Source organism: Strix aluco, chromosome 28, assembly GCF_031877795.1.
Source record: "Strix aluco isolate bStrAlu1 chromosome 28, bStrAlu1.hap1, whole genome shotgun sequence".
In the NCBI taxonomy this organism is placed as follows: domain Eukaryota; kingdom Metazoa; phylum Chordata; class Aves; order Strigiformes; family Strigidae; genus Strix; species Strix aluco.
The window spans coordinates 1,137,291-1,154,227 of NC_133958.1; the positions used below are offsets into that span (position 1 = coordinate 1,137,291).

Below are 16,937 nucleotides of genomic sequence, written 5' to 3' on the forward strand. Positions count from 1 at the left end.
CTTGGCCACCCACCTGTGGGCTCTGCCACTCCCTAAAACTCACCTCTGGGCTTTGTCGTGGTTCTGCCGGTCAGCAGAGCCAGAGCGGGCTGGTGGGGGCTGACAGCAGGGACACTGTCCTCCATGGCCACTGCTTCCTTTTTGGAGGTTTCCAAAGGCTTCTGGGCACTGCCAGGGAGAGTGTGGAGCACAGGGGGGCCCTGCACCCAGTGCTGAGCCATGGGGTGGTGGGGGGCCAGGGCAGGCAGCGATGTGCAGCCTGTGGGGTACAGGGGATCCCCCTAGAACACAGCCCCCCATCAGCTGGGGGGGCACCAGTGTCCCCACCACCACCTGCTGTCCCCAGCTGTGGGCAGGGGCACAGGGGGGAACTGCACTGTAAAAGGAACAGCTTTTAGGAAACTCTTTTCTCTTAGGATATTATTAATAGCAGGAATAATTAATAAATAGATATTGGTTTGTAGGTTTAATTAATAGAGCACAGGTGCTCTAGAAACAATACTGACAGTTCAATGCCAATACTGCTCATCTGTCCCCTGTACAGCCCCTCATCACAGCTGGCTTGAAACCCAGTCAGGCTGAATTACTAAAAATTAATCTTACGTATTAAGTTTTAGATATAACAAAAGGGGGGAGCTGCACCAGCTTCCCTGAGGCCCCTATGGGCCCTGGCCACCCCCTGCCAGACGCTGGCCTGGGGCAGCTGCGGGGAGACCTGGGCAGGCTCAGAGGATGCCGGCAGCCCCGGGACAGAGCGCAGCATATCGGCAGTGACCAGGGGCAGCACGGCCGGGGCGGTGAAGCTCACACCAGGCACCTCCAACACCGTCAGCAGCCGGAGAGGGAACCTCTGTTGGGGGAAGTGAAGGGGGTGACAGGGTGAGATATCGGGGGGCAGAGCTGGCTGGGGTGTCACCCGCAGGGCAGGAGCCCCAGGAGGGGCAGGAGCCTGCTGCTGTACCGGCCACGGCGGGTGGGCAGGGTGGGGTTTTGGGGGGCAAACAGCGTTCTGGGGGGTCCCTCCCCACAGCAATCGCTCTGCCAGCACCGCTTCAGCCAGAGCCTTGCGAGGCTTCGAGTTTTCACACCACAACTTCCCATGGGAAATCTCAATAATTTCCTGTCCTACTGTCCTCAGTGATGATTTCCCATCCCCATGATGGTTTCCCATCCCAACAGATTTCTATCCCAACGATGATTTCCCATCACAGTGATGGTTTCCCATCCCAGTGATGATTTCTCAGCCTCGTGATCATTTCCTGTCCCAATGGTCTCCCATCCTCATGATTTCCCATCCCAAGTGTGACCTTTGTGGGGCGGTAACTTCCTGTACAAGGGGAAGGGATGGAGCCAGCACTGGTGGCCCTGGAGGTGGGCGCTTGGGGCACTTTTGGGTTGTTTTTGTCCTCCCCCTCTCTGCCCCAGGGGGCAACTGCTGCTCCCAACTGTGGTGGAACCAGCGGTACCATGTGGCCATGATGAGGAGCTGTCACAAAAATTCTGCCGACCGAGGAGAGAGGCTGGGACACAAAGTATAGCATACAAGAGGAATTCTTGCATTCATGTGCATGAAGTGTCCCGTTCAAACTGGGGCATCCTGAGCGTGATCTTACACATGGTTCTTACACATCCAAGTCCAACACGATTTGGCTGATTGCTGCTTGACACGCACACACGCTGCTGTTTTGCAAAGCAACTCTAATTCTGCGTCGTCGTCATCCATCTGCTTCTTTCCTGATCCAGGCATCCCTGGAGCAGGTCTTGTGCTGTTCCTTATCTCTGATGCCAGATAAGGGGATGGGTTCACTGCGGTGTCGGAGGGGCTGGGATGCCAGCGTGATCTGGGGAGTTCAGAGGTATCCTTTCTTCTTGCGGGGGGCTGTCCTTCTCCTCCCTGCAATGAGTCCTTCAGTCACGCTGACTGAACCATGGCTGATACATCTGTATCTCTCTCTCTGTCTTCATAGAATCTCGGAATTACTCAGGTTGGAAAAGCCCCTCGGGATCATCGAGTCCAACCCTCAGCCCGACTCTACAAAGTTCTCCCCTACCCCACATCCCCCCACAGCTCATCCAAACGGCCCTTAAACACCCCCAGGGGTGGGGACTCCACCCCCTCCCTGGGCAGCCTATTCCACTCTCTGACCACTCTGGCGGGGAAACATTTTTCCCTCCTGTCCAGTCTGAACCTCCCCTGTTGCAGTTTAAAGCCGTTCCCTCTCGTTCTGTCACTAATCTGTCTTAAGGAACTGGATCCAGTTTCATACTCTCAAGACAACTTGGTGCAATAGTTAGGGAATGAGCTTTTCACAAGACTGCACCTGGGGTGTTCCCTCGTGGGGGGTCTCTGGGAGGTACTTGTGGGGGTTGCTTGTAGTGGGGGGGGGGGGTATACTGGAGGCGACAGCAGCAGCGAAGGGTGGAGATGCTGTTCCTGGGGACGCTGGTAGTGGCCTGAGGTGGGAGGTTGGGGTGGGCCTGGGTCCCAGGGCCTGGGAGGGGGCAGCGCTCTTTGTTCATCTCCATTTGAGCTGAAGGCTGTCATACATCATCAGCCTTGGCCAAACGAGAACTTCAGCTTCTGGGCACGTTTGTCACGCTGTAGGGCTTTGCCCCAGTCTCAAGTCATCGGTCAGGCCTGGAAACCCTCAGCTGAACCGTCCCAAAGCCTGAGCACGGTCTGGCTTGGCTCGGTGTAACCCGAGTGTCAGTCTGTGCCTGGCTTTGCTCGCTGCCTGCGTCCTTCTCTTTGAAGGGATGGTCTTTGGGAGATTCTGCAGCACCGATCTGCCTCCTCCGACCTATCCCGCTGTGCCTGCATTTAACGCCCGCTGTTCCACACCTTCTCCTCTCACAGTGCCAGCAGAACCTTCATCCGGGGGAGAGCTGTCTGCCTTGTGACTGCACGAAGAAAATCTGCGAGCAGAAGGAAGAGCTGGGCCTGATGATAGACCTGATGTTCAGAACTCGTGACTTGGGCCAGAGGTCAGTGCTGGTCTTGCTGTCGGGGAGCGAAGCTCTGGGACGGTCACGTGTCGGGGCTGTGCCAGGGAGTGACAACTGAGTCACAGAAACAGACTCTACAACTCGAGGAGAGTTATGGACAGGTATGTTTACTCCGGTGCCGGGGTGCAAGGGGATTTCTCCACAAAGCTTGCACCCCAACGGCACATTTTACCAGAAACTTATCGAGTGTGGATATACATATTCATTGGATTACGTAGCACAAATATCCATATGCATGAGTGAGGCTGGGGTCAGCAGTTTGTGTTCTCTTTGCACCTGCCCATTGCCTCCTGGGGGGTGTCTCCAGGGGTCTGTTGGAGGAAGGCTCACAGTCCTCCTCACCTTGTACTTTTCTTGAACACCCAGAATGGTTCCCACTGGTTTATCACCTCTATCTTATCTAAAAGTACAGGTCTATTAATTTCTACCGCCCATACGTGGCTATCGATCCACTGCAAAGACTAAACTTGCTAGAACTCATCTGCTTTCCAAGGACACGTCGCTTAATTTTGCCAAATAGTAATTCTTGGTAAGTTTGAGGCCGCCCCTCGATGAGTGGGTTCAGTTTTGGGCCCCTCACTCCAAAAAGGCCCTTGAATGACTCGAGCGTGTCCAGAGAAGGGCAACGGAGCTGGTGCAGGGTCTGGAGCACAGGTCTGATGGGGAGCGGCTGAGGGAACTGGGGGGTTTAGTGTGGAGAAGAGGAGGCTGAGGGGAGACCTCCTGGCCCTCTACAACTCCCTGAAAGGAGGGTGCAGAGAGGGGGGAGGAGTCTCTTGAGCCAAGGAACCAGCGGCAGGCCAAGAGGGAATGGCCTCAAGCTGCGCCAGGGCAGGGTCAGACTGGCTCTTAGGAAGGATTTCTTTGCAGAAGGGGCTGTTGGGCGTTGGAATGGGCTGCCCAGGGCAGGGGGGGAGTCCCCATCCCTGGAGGGGTTGAAGAGTCGGGTTGAGCCAGCGCTGAGGGATCTGGTGGAGTTGGGAACGGTCAGGGTGAGGTTCATGGTGGGGCTGGAGGAGCTTCAAGGGCTTTTCCAACCCAGATGGTTCTGGGGTTCTGTGTAATTCCGAACAAGTTTCCACAGAAAACTGCTTTGTTTTGATGACCACAGCAGCCCTTCCACAGAACAGTCGGGGCAGGCAGGATTATGAAGCCGTGCTCAGAAATCACTGCAAGTTGCTTTAAGTAAATAAGTTGCAAAGCAGGGGATCGTTCCCGTGTATCAGGAGCCGTCCCGAGCACGCGGCAGGGTGGTGGCAGCGGGTCCCCGCGGGGTCTGGCAGCACGAGGGGTCCGTCCACCCGCAGTTAGCGAGGGCGGCCGGTGCCCCCCGCCACAGCCCGGCTCGGCCGGTCCCTGGGAGCGTCCCCGACAGATGCCCAGACCCCGAAGGAGGCCGAGGGGAGATGTCAGAGGGAGCCGGAGCTCGAGCGCCATGATGGGGAGATGTGGGAAGGGAGCGGCCCCCGCTGACCCCGCCGAGGGAGGAGAAAACATCGGGGGGGCGAGGAGGCGCCCACCCCCCCCGCCCTGGTGCTCCACAGGCGTCGCCTGCGCTGACCCGCTGCGACCCCGACCGCTGTCCCCCTCCCGCCCGGGTGCTGCAGGGAATCGCCTCCCCGTGTGCACCGCGGAAAGGTTCCCCCAGCACCGCCCCATCCGGCCCCCGCCCCCCCCGCGGCCACCCGCCGCCCGGGCTCCCCCTCAGGGGCGGGGCCAGGACCGAAAGCAGCGCCCGGGCCTCCCCTGGCAGCCCTTGCACCGCCCCCCCCCCCCCCCCCACGGCGGACCCTCCTCCTCCTCCTCCTCACCCCCCCAAGGCGCAGCCCAGCTCCAAAGCGCGCCCCCCCCCGCGCAGTGCGAGGGGAGGGTGGAATGGGGCAGCTCTGGGGGCAGGCAGGGGGCGCAGGCAGCGGGGTCATCCCAGAGCCAGGCACCAACCACCCTGCCCCCAACTGGGACCCAGAACAGAGCTGGGCACCCCCCAACTGGGACCACTGCCCCCCCCCCCAGGACAACTGGATCCTCCCAGACCTGGACTCTCCTACTGGGACCACCAGGGTCCATGTTCCGCAACAGCCCAGCAGCCCCCAGGGGCAGGGGAGGGCAGTCCCACAGCCACAGGGGGTCCATGGCAGCCGGCAAAGCCGGTGGGAAATGTCTCCCTTCCCTTTTTGCAGCAGAGGCCCCCAAGGATCGAGTCTGAGCCAGAACCAGCTGCCTGGTTCACTCTGGACCCTACTGAGAGCCTGGCACAGCCACATCACAAGGGTCCTCATGCCCCCCCCTCTCCAGAATCCCCTCCTTCCTCCCCCTCCAGCCCCACACACACCACCCACCCCAGTAAGGGGGAAGAGAAACAGGCCACTGTGGTTTAACTCTTTTTATTTAGACTCGTAAAGGTAACTGCGGCCCAGCTGGACCGTGCACATGGGGCTGAGACCCAGTAGAAACGCAGCAGTAAGTCAGGAGCGGGGTGGGATGGGGTGAGCTGCAGCGAGGTGCAGCGCCCAGGCTGCCGAGGAATGGTCAGTTGGAGGAGGGTTTACGAGAGCTGCCCGCAGTCGGTAATGGTGATCTTCTTGCTCGTTTTGCCATCTTTCGAGCCACAGCGCTCCATGGCCTCCACCACGTTCATCCCCTCCTTGACACGGCCGAAGACAACATGCTTGCCATCCAACCTGCAGGAGAAGCACCGGTCACGGCTGGGCTGTCACCTCCCCAGCTGGGGACCCCCAAACTCGCCCTCCCACAGCCCCCAACTCACCACTCAGTCTTGGCAGTGCAGATGAAGAACTGGGAGCCGTTTGTGTTGGGGCCAGCGTTGGCCATGGACAGGATGCCAGGGCCCGTGTGCTTCAGGATGAAGTTCTCATCAGGGAACTTCTCCCCATAGATGGATTTGCCGCCAGTGCCATTGTGGCGTGTGAAGTCGCCACCCTGTAAAGAAGCGGCATTTCAGGTCACAGGCAGAGGAGAAAACTCCCCAAGCAGGCGTGGCAGCCCCGCAGAGGCTGCAGGCAAGAGGCAGAACCACCCTCCCACCCCAAATCTGCCAGCACCCAACTCCTAAACCCATGCGAGTGCCAGATCTCCTCACCCGCCCACCTCCCTGCTGCAGCGGGAGCACCACGCACCTGGCACATGAACCCAGGAATGATTCTGTGGAAGCAGGATCCCTTGTAACCAAATCCCTTCTCACCAGTGCTCAGGGCACGGAAGTTTTCTGCAAAGAGGAAAACCACCATGAATGGCTCGTTTTGTCCAGAGAGCATCGGCGTTTGGTGTAGCCACAGCGTGGCCAGTGCCGCTTTACCCACCTGCTGTCTTGGGGACCTTGTCTGCAAACAGCTGCAAAGAGAGGAGAGGCCGTTAGTCAGGTCGGGGTGAAGACTGGCCACCGCCCCCCCTCCTGGGGGCACCCCCAGCCCGTGGGGATCCCCCCCCCGCCCCCCGCTGCTCGTAGCCCATGGAAGGTGGATCCCAGCCGTGCCTGCGGCTGCAGAGCACTCCCCACCTCGCGCTTTCATCTGGGAACCAACCAGACACGGCATCCAACCGAGTTTAAATACGCCACACGTCTCATCAGCGGGGCAGATGCGCCTTCGTTCCGCTGGCTGGGATTAAATTAAAAACCTCTTTGACTGGAGCCTTCGCAGACAGAGCGCACGCCGCCTCCAAATGACTTCAGGAGGATTTTGGGCAGGGAGCTGCCATCTGCACAGCGAGGCGCTGCCAGGCGGGGAGGGAACGCGCTCGCCGCGGGCTCTGCGACAGCCGCAGCGCAGTCCCCGGCCGTGCCAGAGATGCTTCGCACCCCCGGGGGCCGCTTCACGGGGCGCTAAATGCTTTGCTCTGGCCGTGACAATCCCGCAGCGATCAGGTTGCTCCCGCTCGCGCTCTCCGCTGGCCCGGCAGCACGACGGGCGCCCTAGAAGAGCATCTCCCGGGATGGGGGACGCGACTCGCCCCGATGCACCGAGCGGCTCCGGGGGCCGCTGCCGCCCGCTGAAGGGCGGCCCCGTTTCGGGGGGGACTGGGACAAAATGGCGGCGCGGGCCCGATCCCGCAGCCGGGGAAGCCGCCGCCGCCCCCCCGCCGCGCCGCTCCCCGGGGCGGAGCAGGGAAGCGCGGGGCAGGAATGCGGGCTGGCGGCGGGGCCAAGGCGGGCCGGCGCTAACGGGCCGGCAGGTGCGGCGGCCCGGCGGCGGGGCGGAGCACACGCTGCGGCGGCGGGGCGGGAGGTGCAGGGCGGCGGCGCAGCCCGGGCTGGCCCCGCACCGCCGCCGCCTTCCCGGCGAGCCCCGCCGCATCCTCCGCCGCGCTCAGCCCGCAGCGGGGGCGGCGGCACCGGGTCCTTTGTTCCCTCCCCGCCGCTGCCGGGGCCGAGCAGCCCGGGGCGCCGTTAACACCCCATCCCCCCCCCCCCCTCCCCGAGGGAGCCGCGGCCACGTGGAGGCGGCGCGGGCCCCCCACCGCCCCCCCACCCCCGGCCGCGCAGGCGCAGCGCCCACCGCCCCTCCCCCCGGAACGGCCCCGCGCGCCCCGGCGAGGAAATGGCGGCGGCCCCCTCCCCCTTCAGCGCTGCCGCCCGCCTCCCCCCCCGGCCTGCCCACCCTCCCCACCCCCCCACCTCAAAGGTGACGCGGCCCAGGGGTTCGCCGTTGGCGGCGATATCGAAGAAGACGACGGGGTTGGCCATGGCGGGGCGGGAGCGAGGCGGAGGCGACGGCTCCGTGCAGCGGGCGCGGCGCAGCAGAAGGAGAGGGGCTGCCCGCCGCCCTTTATATAGGGCCGTGGAGGACCCGCCTCTCCCGCGGCGCCGGCCAATGGGCGCCGGTCTTGTGGCGGAGTGGCGGGGCGGACGGCCAATCGGCGGCGCCGCGTTTGAAAGGGGGAAGAAAAAAAAAAAAAAGGCGGGGGCGGGGGGCGCGCGGGTCTGGCGGCCGGGCAGGGCGGGGCGCGCATGCGCAGTGCCGCGGGCGGGGGAGGGGGCGATGGGGGCCGCGGCGCCGGGCGGGGGCCGGGGCCGGTTCCAGCAGTCCGGCGTGCGGGGCCGGGGGCTGCGGGGCGGCCGGGCCCTGCTGGGGGTCCAGCCGGGCCCCGCTCCCACCGTCGAGGCGCCCCCGGGCCGGGGCCGCGCCGCCGCCCCGCCGTGCTGCCCGGGGCCTGCGGGCCGCGCTGCCCGCCCCGCCCGCCGTTAATGATTGCCGGCGGAGGGCACGGTCACCGCCCGCAGCCGCGCTTGGGGGGGGCAGCCCCCACCCGGCCCCGCCGCGGGGTAACGAAAGCCCGAGGGGACCCGCGGGGAGCACCCCAGTGACACGCGTGAGCCCCGCCGAAACGAAATCCTTTAATAGCGATATGGAGCCGGTACAGGGAGCCACGGCGGGGGGGGGCCGTGGGGCGGGGGCTGAGCCCCGCACGCGTGTCCCGCAGGGAAGCAGCGTATGCACATTTATACAGGGGGCGCGGGCCAGCCCCGCAGCGACGCACTTGCCTTTAAATACGGGGAGGGGGGGTCTCGGTGAGGGGGGGGGCAGTAGTGTTTCTACACTATGTACAGCCTTGTGCTTCTGGGGGGGCCGAGCCCATCCGTCTGTCTGTCCCATGGCATCCTTTCAGAGGAAGCCCCCTTGCTGGGGGGGGATCCCGGCTCTGCGGCGGGCAGGGGCACACCAGTGCTGCCCCCCCGGCCCCGTGGGGGGGGGTGGGGGGGTCCAGTGAGGAGGGCAAGGATGGCTCAGTTGTTCTCGAAGAGGGAGAGAAGATCATCGTTGCTGCTGCTGGGGAGGTCGGGGGGGCCCAGGTAGGAGAGCAGCTCGTCGGGGTTCGTCAGCTCGGGCAGGAGCTGGGGGGTGGCAGCGTGTGACAACCAGCTTCCCCCCCCCCACCCCCACCCGACGGCGGCCGGGGTCCCAAACCAGCAGCAGCAGCCCCGGCCGCCCCCTGCCCAGGGTACTCACGTCGAGGGCAGGCTCTGAGCCATCGCCCGTCCCGGCCATGCCGGGCGCAGGGGGGAAGGTGAGCTCCGCAGCGTGGGCCGGGCCGGGGGGGCCCAGGGGGGGCCGTGCCGGCACGCTCCGGTGGTGCAGCGGCTGCGCTGGCTGGCTGCCCGGGGGCTGCATCGGGGGGTGGGACGGCTCCATCCGCCCCGGCGGGGGCAGCTGGTGGGGGGAGAGCGCGGCAGTGAGAGCCACCCCCCACCGGGACACCCCTGGTCCCCCCAGAGGGAGACGTGGGTGCTGGGGGGGAGCCCCCCACCCACAGCCCAGCTGACCTGTGCAGGGAGAGGGGGTGCGGGGGGTTTCTCAGGGGCCAGGAGGCCACCGGGGATGTCGGACTGGTAGGAGATGGGGGGGGGGTCCCGGCGCGAAGTCGCTCAGCGTCGGCGTGCCGGGAGCGCCGGGGGCAGGGAATGGCTCTGGGAAGCCCCCGGGTCCCGGAAAGCTGGAACCTGCGGGAGGAAAGGAGGCGATTGGGGCAGGGGGGATCGGACACGCCAGGGACAGGGCCCATCCCCATCCCCCGTGGGCTCCCCCGTACCCGGGGCACCGTAGTCGGCGGCGGCACCCGCCGGTGGTGGCGGCAGTGCCGGGAAGGGCGCGGAGCCGGGCCCCAGGGCCGCGATCATCTCCATGATGTTGGGCAGCACCATGTGCGTGGGGCTGAGGGTCCGGCACCGCTTCAGCGCTGGCCCCTCCGGCTCCTCCTTGACGTGGACGTCGGGTTTGACCGGGACGGGTTTCCAGCTGCAGGTCGGGTCGATGGTGATCTCCTCATGCTCCGAGCTGGGGGGGCAGGAGAGTGGGGAGGCTCAGGTTGGGGTGGGGGGGTGTCAGCTGCACGGCCCCCCTGGGGGTGGCACAGTGCTGGCCACGGACAGACGGAGTGGGGACACTTACTTCTGGATGTAGATCAGGATGCCCAGCATGTACTGGTCCACCTCCAGCCCCTCCAGCAGGGCTGTCTTACTGCAGGCAGGGAGAGGCAGGGTGAGGGCAGGGAAACCCCCCCCAGGGAGGGAAAACGGGGCACGGCCCCGCTGGGGGGCCACTCACTTGCAGACAGGACAGCGCCACGTCCCCCTCTCGCAGTTGAGCTGCAGGTAGGACTCCAGGTCAAAGCACTGTGGGGGAAAGCGGTGGCTGAGCTGGGGCAGGGGGGGACCGGGCACAGGGTGGGGAGCACCCAACAGCCCCCGGCCACTACCACCCCCACCTGTATGTGCCGGCAGTCGTGGCCCCTGGCGGGAGCTGAATCCTGCGGAAGGTGATGGGGCATTTGAGAGACACCTTGATGGCCGTCTGCTCCACACCGTCCTCGCCGTTGGGCCCCGGGGTCCCCGGGATGGTCCCGCTGCTGAAGTTGCGCTTGACTGGGGGAGGGGGAACCCAGGCACCAAGGGTCAGAACTTGGACGCCGGGATGGGGGTGGCACCATCACCCCCATCATGCTGCAGCCCCCGACCAGGGTGTTCCCCCCTCCCCCACCACGCTGCAGCCCCCCAGGACCTGGGGGGGCCGGGGGTGCCGGCCGCAGCGCTCACTTTTGGTGATGCAGTGCTCAGCGGGGAGCAGGCGCTTCTTGATGAGACCCTGCAGCACCGAGCGCACCGAGGGCCGGTGCACCAGCTGCAGGACGAAGAGGTGGGACTGCGGAGAGACGGGGCGGGGGGGGGCTGAGCCACGGCCCCAACTGCCGCCGCTCACCCCCCACCGCGGGACCCCCCGTCGGTGACTCACGCAGCAGCAGGCAGTGACGGTGATCTGGATGGTGTTCCTGCCAGGCTGGCAGACGTGCTTCAGGTAGAGCGGCTTGTGGGAGGTCTTGTTGTCGCCGCGCTCGATGGTGAGCGGCGTGGCGTTGACGCTCACCTGCACGGAGGCCGGCCAGTTGGTGTTCATCTGCCGGTCCTCGTGGTGGTAGCACTTGAACTGCAGCTCCAGGTCAGGCCTGGCGGGGCAGGCAGGGGTGTGGGCAGGGGTGCGGGCAGGGGGGGGTCCCACGCGAGCCGCCGCGCCACGTACCGCCGCGCCACACAGCCCCAGGCCGCGCCGAGCCGTGCCCTGTACCACGGCGCTGTGCCGGGCCGAGCCACGCCGCGCGCCACCGCGGCGAGCTACATCGCGCACCGGGACGCGACGCAGCGCCGTGCCACTCTGTGCCCCCGCGGTGCGCGCGGTCCCCCCGCCGCCCCCCACCTCATCATGAGGGTCTTGTAGACGGAGTCGCGCAGCTGGAAGACGTGGGTTGCTGACGGCCAGGTTGTGCTGCAGGCGAAGGGCTCCAGCACCACGCCGTCCCGCACCGGGAAGGTCAGCCGCAGCTCCTCCCCGGGGGCCGGCCCTGCCAGGGGACGTGTCAGCAGGGACCCCCATGCCCGGCCACGCCCCGGCAAGCCCCACCCACTGGCTGAAGCCCCGCCCCTCTCCAGGGTGCCCGTGGCTATACAGCAGCTCCTCCCACTCGGAGCCCCCACCCCCCCAGTGGAGCCCCCTCCCACCCCGGGCACCCGTCCCACTCAGAGGCCCCACCCCTACACCACAGGCCCCTCCCACTATGCAGGCCCCCCCCAGGCAACGAGCCCCTCCCACTGCAGCCACACCCCATCCCTGCAGGTAGCCCAGCCCCCTGGAAGCCCACCCACTACCCGAGAGGCCCCGCCCACTACCTGTGAGGCTCCTCCCACTACTCAAGAGGCCCCACTCACTACCCAAGAGTCCCCGCCCACTATCCCATAGGCCCCTCCCACAGCAAATAGGCCCCACCCTTTCAGTGGAAGCCCCTCCCACTGACCCCCACCCTTTGCACAACCCCCTCACTGCTCCTAGTCCTGCCCCCCCACGTCCCGCCCACTGCCTCCAGCTGCTCTCATTGGGCAGTGCCTGCAATGCCACGCCCCCCCGGCACTGGCCACGCCCCCTGCACTAAGCCCCTCCCTCTCCTTCAATTCCTCCCCCACAGCACCTTGTCCTTAAAGGGGCAACAGCCACCGAGGTACCAGCAGCGCCGCTCACGCGGGGGCCCTGGGGCATGGCGGCGGGGGCGGGGGGGGTCTCTCCGACGTGTCCCCCCACCCGGCAGCCTCCCCACCCCTGCTGGGGGCACCTACCGAGGGAGACGGTTGCAGGGGAGGTGACGCTGGGCTTCATGTCCGGCAGGAAGGGCGACTTGACGTCCTGACCCGGGACGCGTAGGGGGGGATGCCGCTGCCCGGCGTCATGGGCGGTGTGGGGTTCCCGGCCAGCGGCGAGCTGGGGTACCCCGGCAGCGACCGGCCCGGCTGCGGAAGCACCGCGCACCCTCAGCGCCCAGCCGGGCCCAGCACTGCCCCCCCACCCTGCCCGGTGCCGGGACTCACCCCGTTGACGGCTGCTTGGCTGTAGTGCCGAAGCCGGTGCTCTGCCCGTTGAACTGCTCAGCCGGCTGCGGGAGGAGGGAGATCCCCAGGGGCTGGCACCAGTGGACGGCAGATCCCGCCCCCCGCCCCAGCCCCGCTGCGGTACCTTGTAATAGGGTCCGGAGTTGCCCGAGGCAGAGAGGTACTGGCCCATACCCTGCTGCAGCCTGTGGCCGGGGTAGGAGGGGGACGGAGCGGAGGGCTGGGGGGCGCTGGGGGCGTACTGGCACCAGCCGCAGCATACTGCCCGCCCTGGAGGTACTGCTGCGCCGGGTACCCCTGCAGGGCACAGGGCTCAGCGCCGGCAGGAGGGGAGGGGGCGGCACCGCCACGGCCCCCACCGGCACCCACACTCACCTCGTTGGAGTACGCCCGCTTGAGGCCCTGGCGGGGGAGCTGCTGGCTCGGGGGGGGCCGGGGTAGGCGTGCTGGGGCATCCGCTGCCCGCCGTACAGGGGGCTGGTCCCGGGTGCCCGCGCGGGGCTCATGCTCACGGGGGAGACGCCGAGGGAGCCATGACGCCCGCCAATGCCAGCCGGGCTCATGCCAGAGGGGCCACGAGGTCCCGCGTGGGGCAGGAACTGGCTGCTGAAGGGCTGCCCTGCGCCCATCTGCGGCGGGGGAGACGGCGGGGGGTCACGGTGGGGCAGGGGTGGCCGCCGGCTCCCCAGCTCTGCCACGGCCAGGCTCTTACCGCGCCGTACTGGCTCAGCTCCTGGCTCTGCTTCTCCTGCAGCGCCGCCACCGTCGCCGTAGCCGTGGCCGTGGCTGTGGCAGCGGCGGCAGCCACGGCGGCGGCGGCAGCCGCCTGGGTGAAGTCAGCGGGGGGCCGGCTGGCGTGCGAGGGGAGCCCCATCCCACCGGGGCCGCCGGGGCTGCCCGGCGTAGCTGGAGGACAGAGAGGCGGGCGAGGGGCGTGCAGCGGCCCCGCGGCAGGGCGCAGGCCAGGACGGGGCGGGCAGGGCCGGCCTTACCTGGCAGCGAAGCCCGGCCCGCCGGGGTAGGTGCTGCGGCCATAGACGCCCGGCTGCACGTAGCCCTTCCCGGCGCCCCCTCAGCGAAGGGCTGCTGCGGCAGGAACGGTGGCGAGCTCATGCCCGAGCCGGTGCCGGCCATGCCGGGCAGCAGCGGGTGCTGGAGCTGCTCCCCCCGGGGCCCATGGGGCTGCCGAAAACCTGAGGGGTGCCGGTGGGGGGTGCGGGGGTGGGCAGCGGGTCAGGCAGGGGGCAGCCATGCCCGTCTGCGCGGGGGGGTTCCCGGGGTGGGGGACGAGGATGCTGCGGGTACCTGGCTCTGGGAGGTGTTGCTGACACCCCAGACGGTGGTTACCACGGAGAGGGATCCCGCCGGCTGATTGGTGCTCGGTTGCCAAGGAACAGCCTCGTATGCAAATGAACCATCACTAGAAAGAAAAACAAATTAATTAAGACGAAGGACAGAGGGACAGAGGCCACTGGCCAGGGCAGCAGCGGGTGCAGCCCCCGGGGTGCCGGCGCTCACCCCGTGGGGGCGTGGGTGGCAGGGAGGGTTTCATGGGTTCATGGAGTTCATCGGCGACGGGCGGGCGCAGGCTGGGTCTTCCGAGGCCGTGGCGGGCGCTGCGGGACGGCGTCACCGTCCCCGGGGCTGTGGGAGGCGGAGGAAACAGCGGGTGAGGGGACGGCCACCCCCGGCAGGGGACCAGGGACCCCGGCGGGGCCGAGGCTGGGGAGGGGGGAGGCCCGAGCCCGCACGGCCCCCCCCGGCCTCCAGCACCAGGACTTGGCGTCCTGCCCGGGCCTGGCACCGGGACCCGGCCGGCACGCGGCCGCCCCCACTGCCCCCGGGGGGGGGTGTCCGTGGCCCTCCCAGGAAGCGCCCCCCCTGCCCTCCCCTCCCCTCCCCTCCCCCGTGGCGGCCCCCGCGGCTTCCACCCCAAAAACCCCCGCGGGCACAGACACCCCCCCCCCCGCCCCGGGGCCGCGGCTGCCGTGGGCTTTCCCCCACGCCTGCGGGTGGGGGGGAGCCGCGGGGACTTTCCGGGGTGCGGGGGGGTGGGACACACACACACACACACACACACACACACACACGACACGACGCGGCCCCCCCGTGGCATCGCCCCGCACCGGGGGCCGCCGGCGCCGCCCGGGGTATTTCCAGCGCGGCGAGGGGGGGGCCCGCGGGGTCACCGCGGCGGCTTTCGGTTCCCTCCCGGCCCCGCGGGAGGGCGGCGGGGATGGGGCCGCCACAGGCCGGGGAGGGGGGCGCAGGGGGGCATCCGCGCCGAGCCGGGCCTGCCCCGGCCCTCCGGGAGGTGCCACCGCCGGGCCACCAGCCCCGGGCGCCCCCCCGCCGGCCGTGACAGCCCTCTCCCTCCCCGGCCGCGGCCCGGTGGCACCGCGGGGACAGGCCCCGGGGCCAGGCCGCCCCCCCCATTGCCATAGCAACCGCCCCCGGGCACGGGGCGGGGGGGAGGCGGGGGGGGGGGGGGGGCGCGGAGCTATTTTCAGCCGCGGCGCGGGGCTGCGCACAGGGACCCGCCTGGCGCGGCGCTGCCCGTCCCTGCCCGCCCCGGCGCTGCCCGCACTCACCGTCGCGAGCGGCCCAAAATGGCCCTGGCGGCGCCGGGCGCGCGCGGCTGCGCGGAAGCTGCGCGGGATTTTCAGCCCGCGCGCGGCCCCGGCTCCATGGCGGTGGCGGCGGCGGCGCGGGGGGGGGCGGGGCGGGGCGCGCGGGGGCGGGGCGGGGCGGGGCCGAGCCGAGCCGAACCGGGCCGGGCCGAGCCGAGCCCGCGCCGCCGCGCACAATGGGGCCGCGGGCGCAAGCAGTGGTGCGCGGGCCGCCCCGCCCCGCCCCGCCCCGCCAGGCGCGACCAGCCGAGCGCCGAGCGGCAGAGCTGGGGGCGGGGGGGGGGGGGCGCAGCTGTGCGGGGGGGGGGCGCTCCGACACGGGCACCGCGCGCGACAACCGGCGCGTGAGCAGCGGGACACGGCGCGTGACCGTGTCGCGACACGGCGTGTGCGGGGCGATGGGGCGCGACAGGCGCGTGGGGCGGCGGGAGAGGGAGCGAGGGCGGCGGTGGCGTGAGCAGGGGGGGTGCGGAGGGGGGGGGGCCCGCTGTGTGCGACCGGCTGCGCGGCAGCACCCCCGCACCGACCCACCCCCGCGCTGGGGGCGGCCGCGCACGCCTGTGGCACCACGCGGGGGGGGGGGGGGGGGGGGGGCGCGCGCCCCCTCCCGGTCCCGCCCCGCGGCCGAAGGACACGGGTGGCAACCGGAGGGTCTCGGTGTTTATCGGGGAAGCCGAAGGCGGGCCCTGACCGGCCGGGGGCGCCCCCCCGCACTCGGGGCCCCCCCGGAGGAGGCGGCGCCCAGCACCGGCGCAGGCAGAGGGGGGCGCAGCGCTCCCCGGGAACGGGCAAACGGCCCCAGGGGGGGCGCTGAAGCTGCGGGGGGGGGGGGCAGGGGGGAGGGCAGCAGCCTCAGCCCTGCCTGGGTCCTGCGAGGGGGGCAGCCCCCCCCGAACTCCCCCAGAGAGGCTTGCAGGGGCAAGTGTGACACCGAACTGGGAGGAACTGGGAGGGGGCTGGACCCAGTGCACCGGCCCCCCCCCAGAGAAGTGTCGTGGGGCCCAGCCCCTCCTGGGGGATGTGGGGGCCGGATTGGGGGCGGGGGGGGGGCATTTTGCATCCCCTCTTGCCCGCCGGGACGGCACCCACCCCCCGGTGCCAGGCAGACAAGGACTCAGGCGCCAGCACGGGGTTGTACAAGGTCTGTAGTTAAGGAGGGAGGGGGGAGGCGAGCAAGGGACAGGCAGACGGACAGACAGACGGACGGGCGCATGCTGCCGCCGCCGCGGTGGCGCTTAGGCCAGGTCCTTGAAGGCGTCGAGATTGAAGGCCGTGTCGAGGAGCCGCTGCAGCTCCGTCAGGTGGGTTTTCTTGTTGCCAGTGGCAGGGGCAGCTGCCGGTTCTCGCCCCGCGTACCTGCGGGGTAAAAGGGGGGGGTGAGGGGGCCTCTGCACCCCCAAGACCCCTCCCCAGCATCCCAGCCCCCCTCCCCGCCCCCAGGTCCCTACCAGACGGGCTTGGCGCGGTTGATGGTGGTGCGGAGCCGGGGTTTGACGTAGTCGTAGTAGCCCTGGTTCTTGTGCTCCTCCTGGCACCACACCAGCTCGGCAGCCGGGTACTTCTGGGCTTCCCGCTGAAGGAGGTCGAAGGGGAACGGGGAGAGCTGCGGGGGACACGGGGGGGGGCGTCACGGGGGCCGCGGCAGCCCCGGCTCACGGGCTTGGAGGTGGCCGGACCCTGCTCACCTGCTCCACCCTGGTGATGGCCACGTCGGCCTCCATCTGCCGGGCCTTGCGCTCGCGGGTCAGGTCGTAGTAGACCTTCCCGGTGCAGAACAGCACCCGCTTGACCTGCTCGGGGCTCTGGGCCGCGGGGCCGCCGTCGGGGATGACACGGAGAAAGTGGGTGCCTGCCAAGGGACAGGACAGCAGCGTCAGCCACAGTGGCCCAGGGGACCGCGCCGGCAGCTGCCTGCA

General features: G+C 68.6%; 3 protein-coding genes across 7 annotated transcripts in view; all 3 read right to left on the reverse strand.

The window, feature by feature from the left end:
• Positions 1–5,374: 5,374 nt before the first annotated feature.
• PPIA (peptidylprolyl isomerase A) lies at positions 5,375–7,783 on the reverse strand. The gene is made up of 5 exons (XM_074808031.1): positions 7,640–7,783; positions 6,327–6,357; positions 6,144–6,232; positions 5,774–5,946; positions 5,375–5,687 (listed from the first exon to the last, which is right to left on the reverse strand). The coding sequence occupies exons 1-5, from the start codon at positions 7,706–7,708 to the stop codon at positions 5,552–5,554; spliced, it is 498 nt and encodes a 165-aa protein (XP_074664132.1). The 5' UTR covers positions 7,709–7,783; the 3' UTR covers positions 5,375–5,551.
• Positions 7,784–8,340: 557 nt separating this feature from the next.
• Positions 8,341–16,234, reverse strand: ZMIZ2 (zinc finger MIZ-type containing 2). The gene is given in 31 exon segments (XM_074807907.1): positions 8,341–8,857; positions 8,973–9,173; positions 9,287–9,367; positions 9,369–9,463; positions 9,553–9,797; positions 9,912–9,980; positions 10,068–10,135; positions 10,228–10,262; positions 10,265–10,384; positions 10,556–10,661; positions 10,752–10,962; positions 11,211–11,355; positions 12,122–12,199; positions 12,202–12,292; positions 12,371–12,396; positions 12,399–12,435; positions 12,516–12,635; positions 12,638–12,688; positions 12,767–12,825; positions 12,828–13,020; positions 13,104–13,284; positions 13,384–13,453; positions 13,456–13,542; positions 13,545–13,584; positions 13,697–13,811; positions 13,900–14,035; positions 14,478–15,082; positions 15,084–15,110; positions 15,112–15,287; positions 15,403–15,837; positions 16,160–16,234. Coding segments are annotated over 31 exon segments (4,086 nt in total). The 3' UTR covers positions 8,341–8,749.
• OGDH (oxoglutarate dehydrogenase) overlaps positions 16,147–16,937 on the reverse strand; it is a 36,155-nt gene continuing 35,364 nt past the window's right edge. For all 5 annotated transcript variants that reach the window (XM_074808299.1, XM_074808296.1, XM_074808300.1 and 2 more), the window contains 3 exons: positions 16,707–16,870; positions 16,470–16,624; positions 16,147–16,377 (listed from right to left, as the gene is read on the reverse strand). In XM_074808299.1, coding sequence (XP_074664400.1) covers positions 16,257–16,377; positions 16,470–16,624; positions 16,707–16,870 — 440 coding nt within the window. In that variant the 3' untranslated portion in view covers positions 16,147–16,256. The remainder of the gene's footprint in view (positions 16,378–16,469; positions 16,625–16,706; positions 16,871–16,937) is intronic.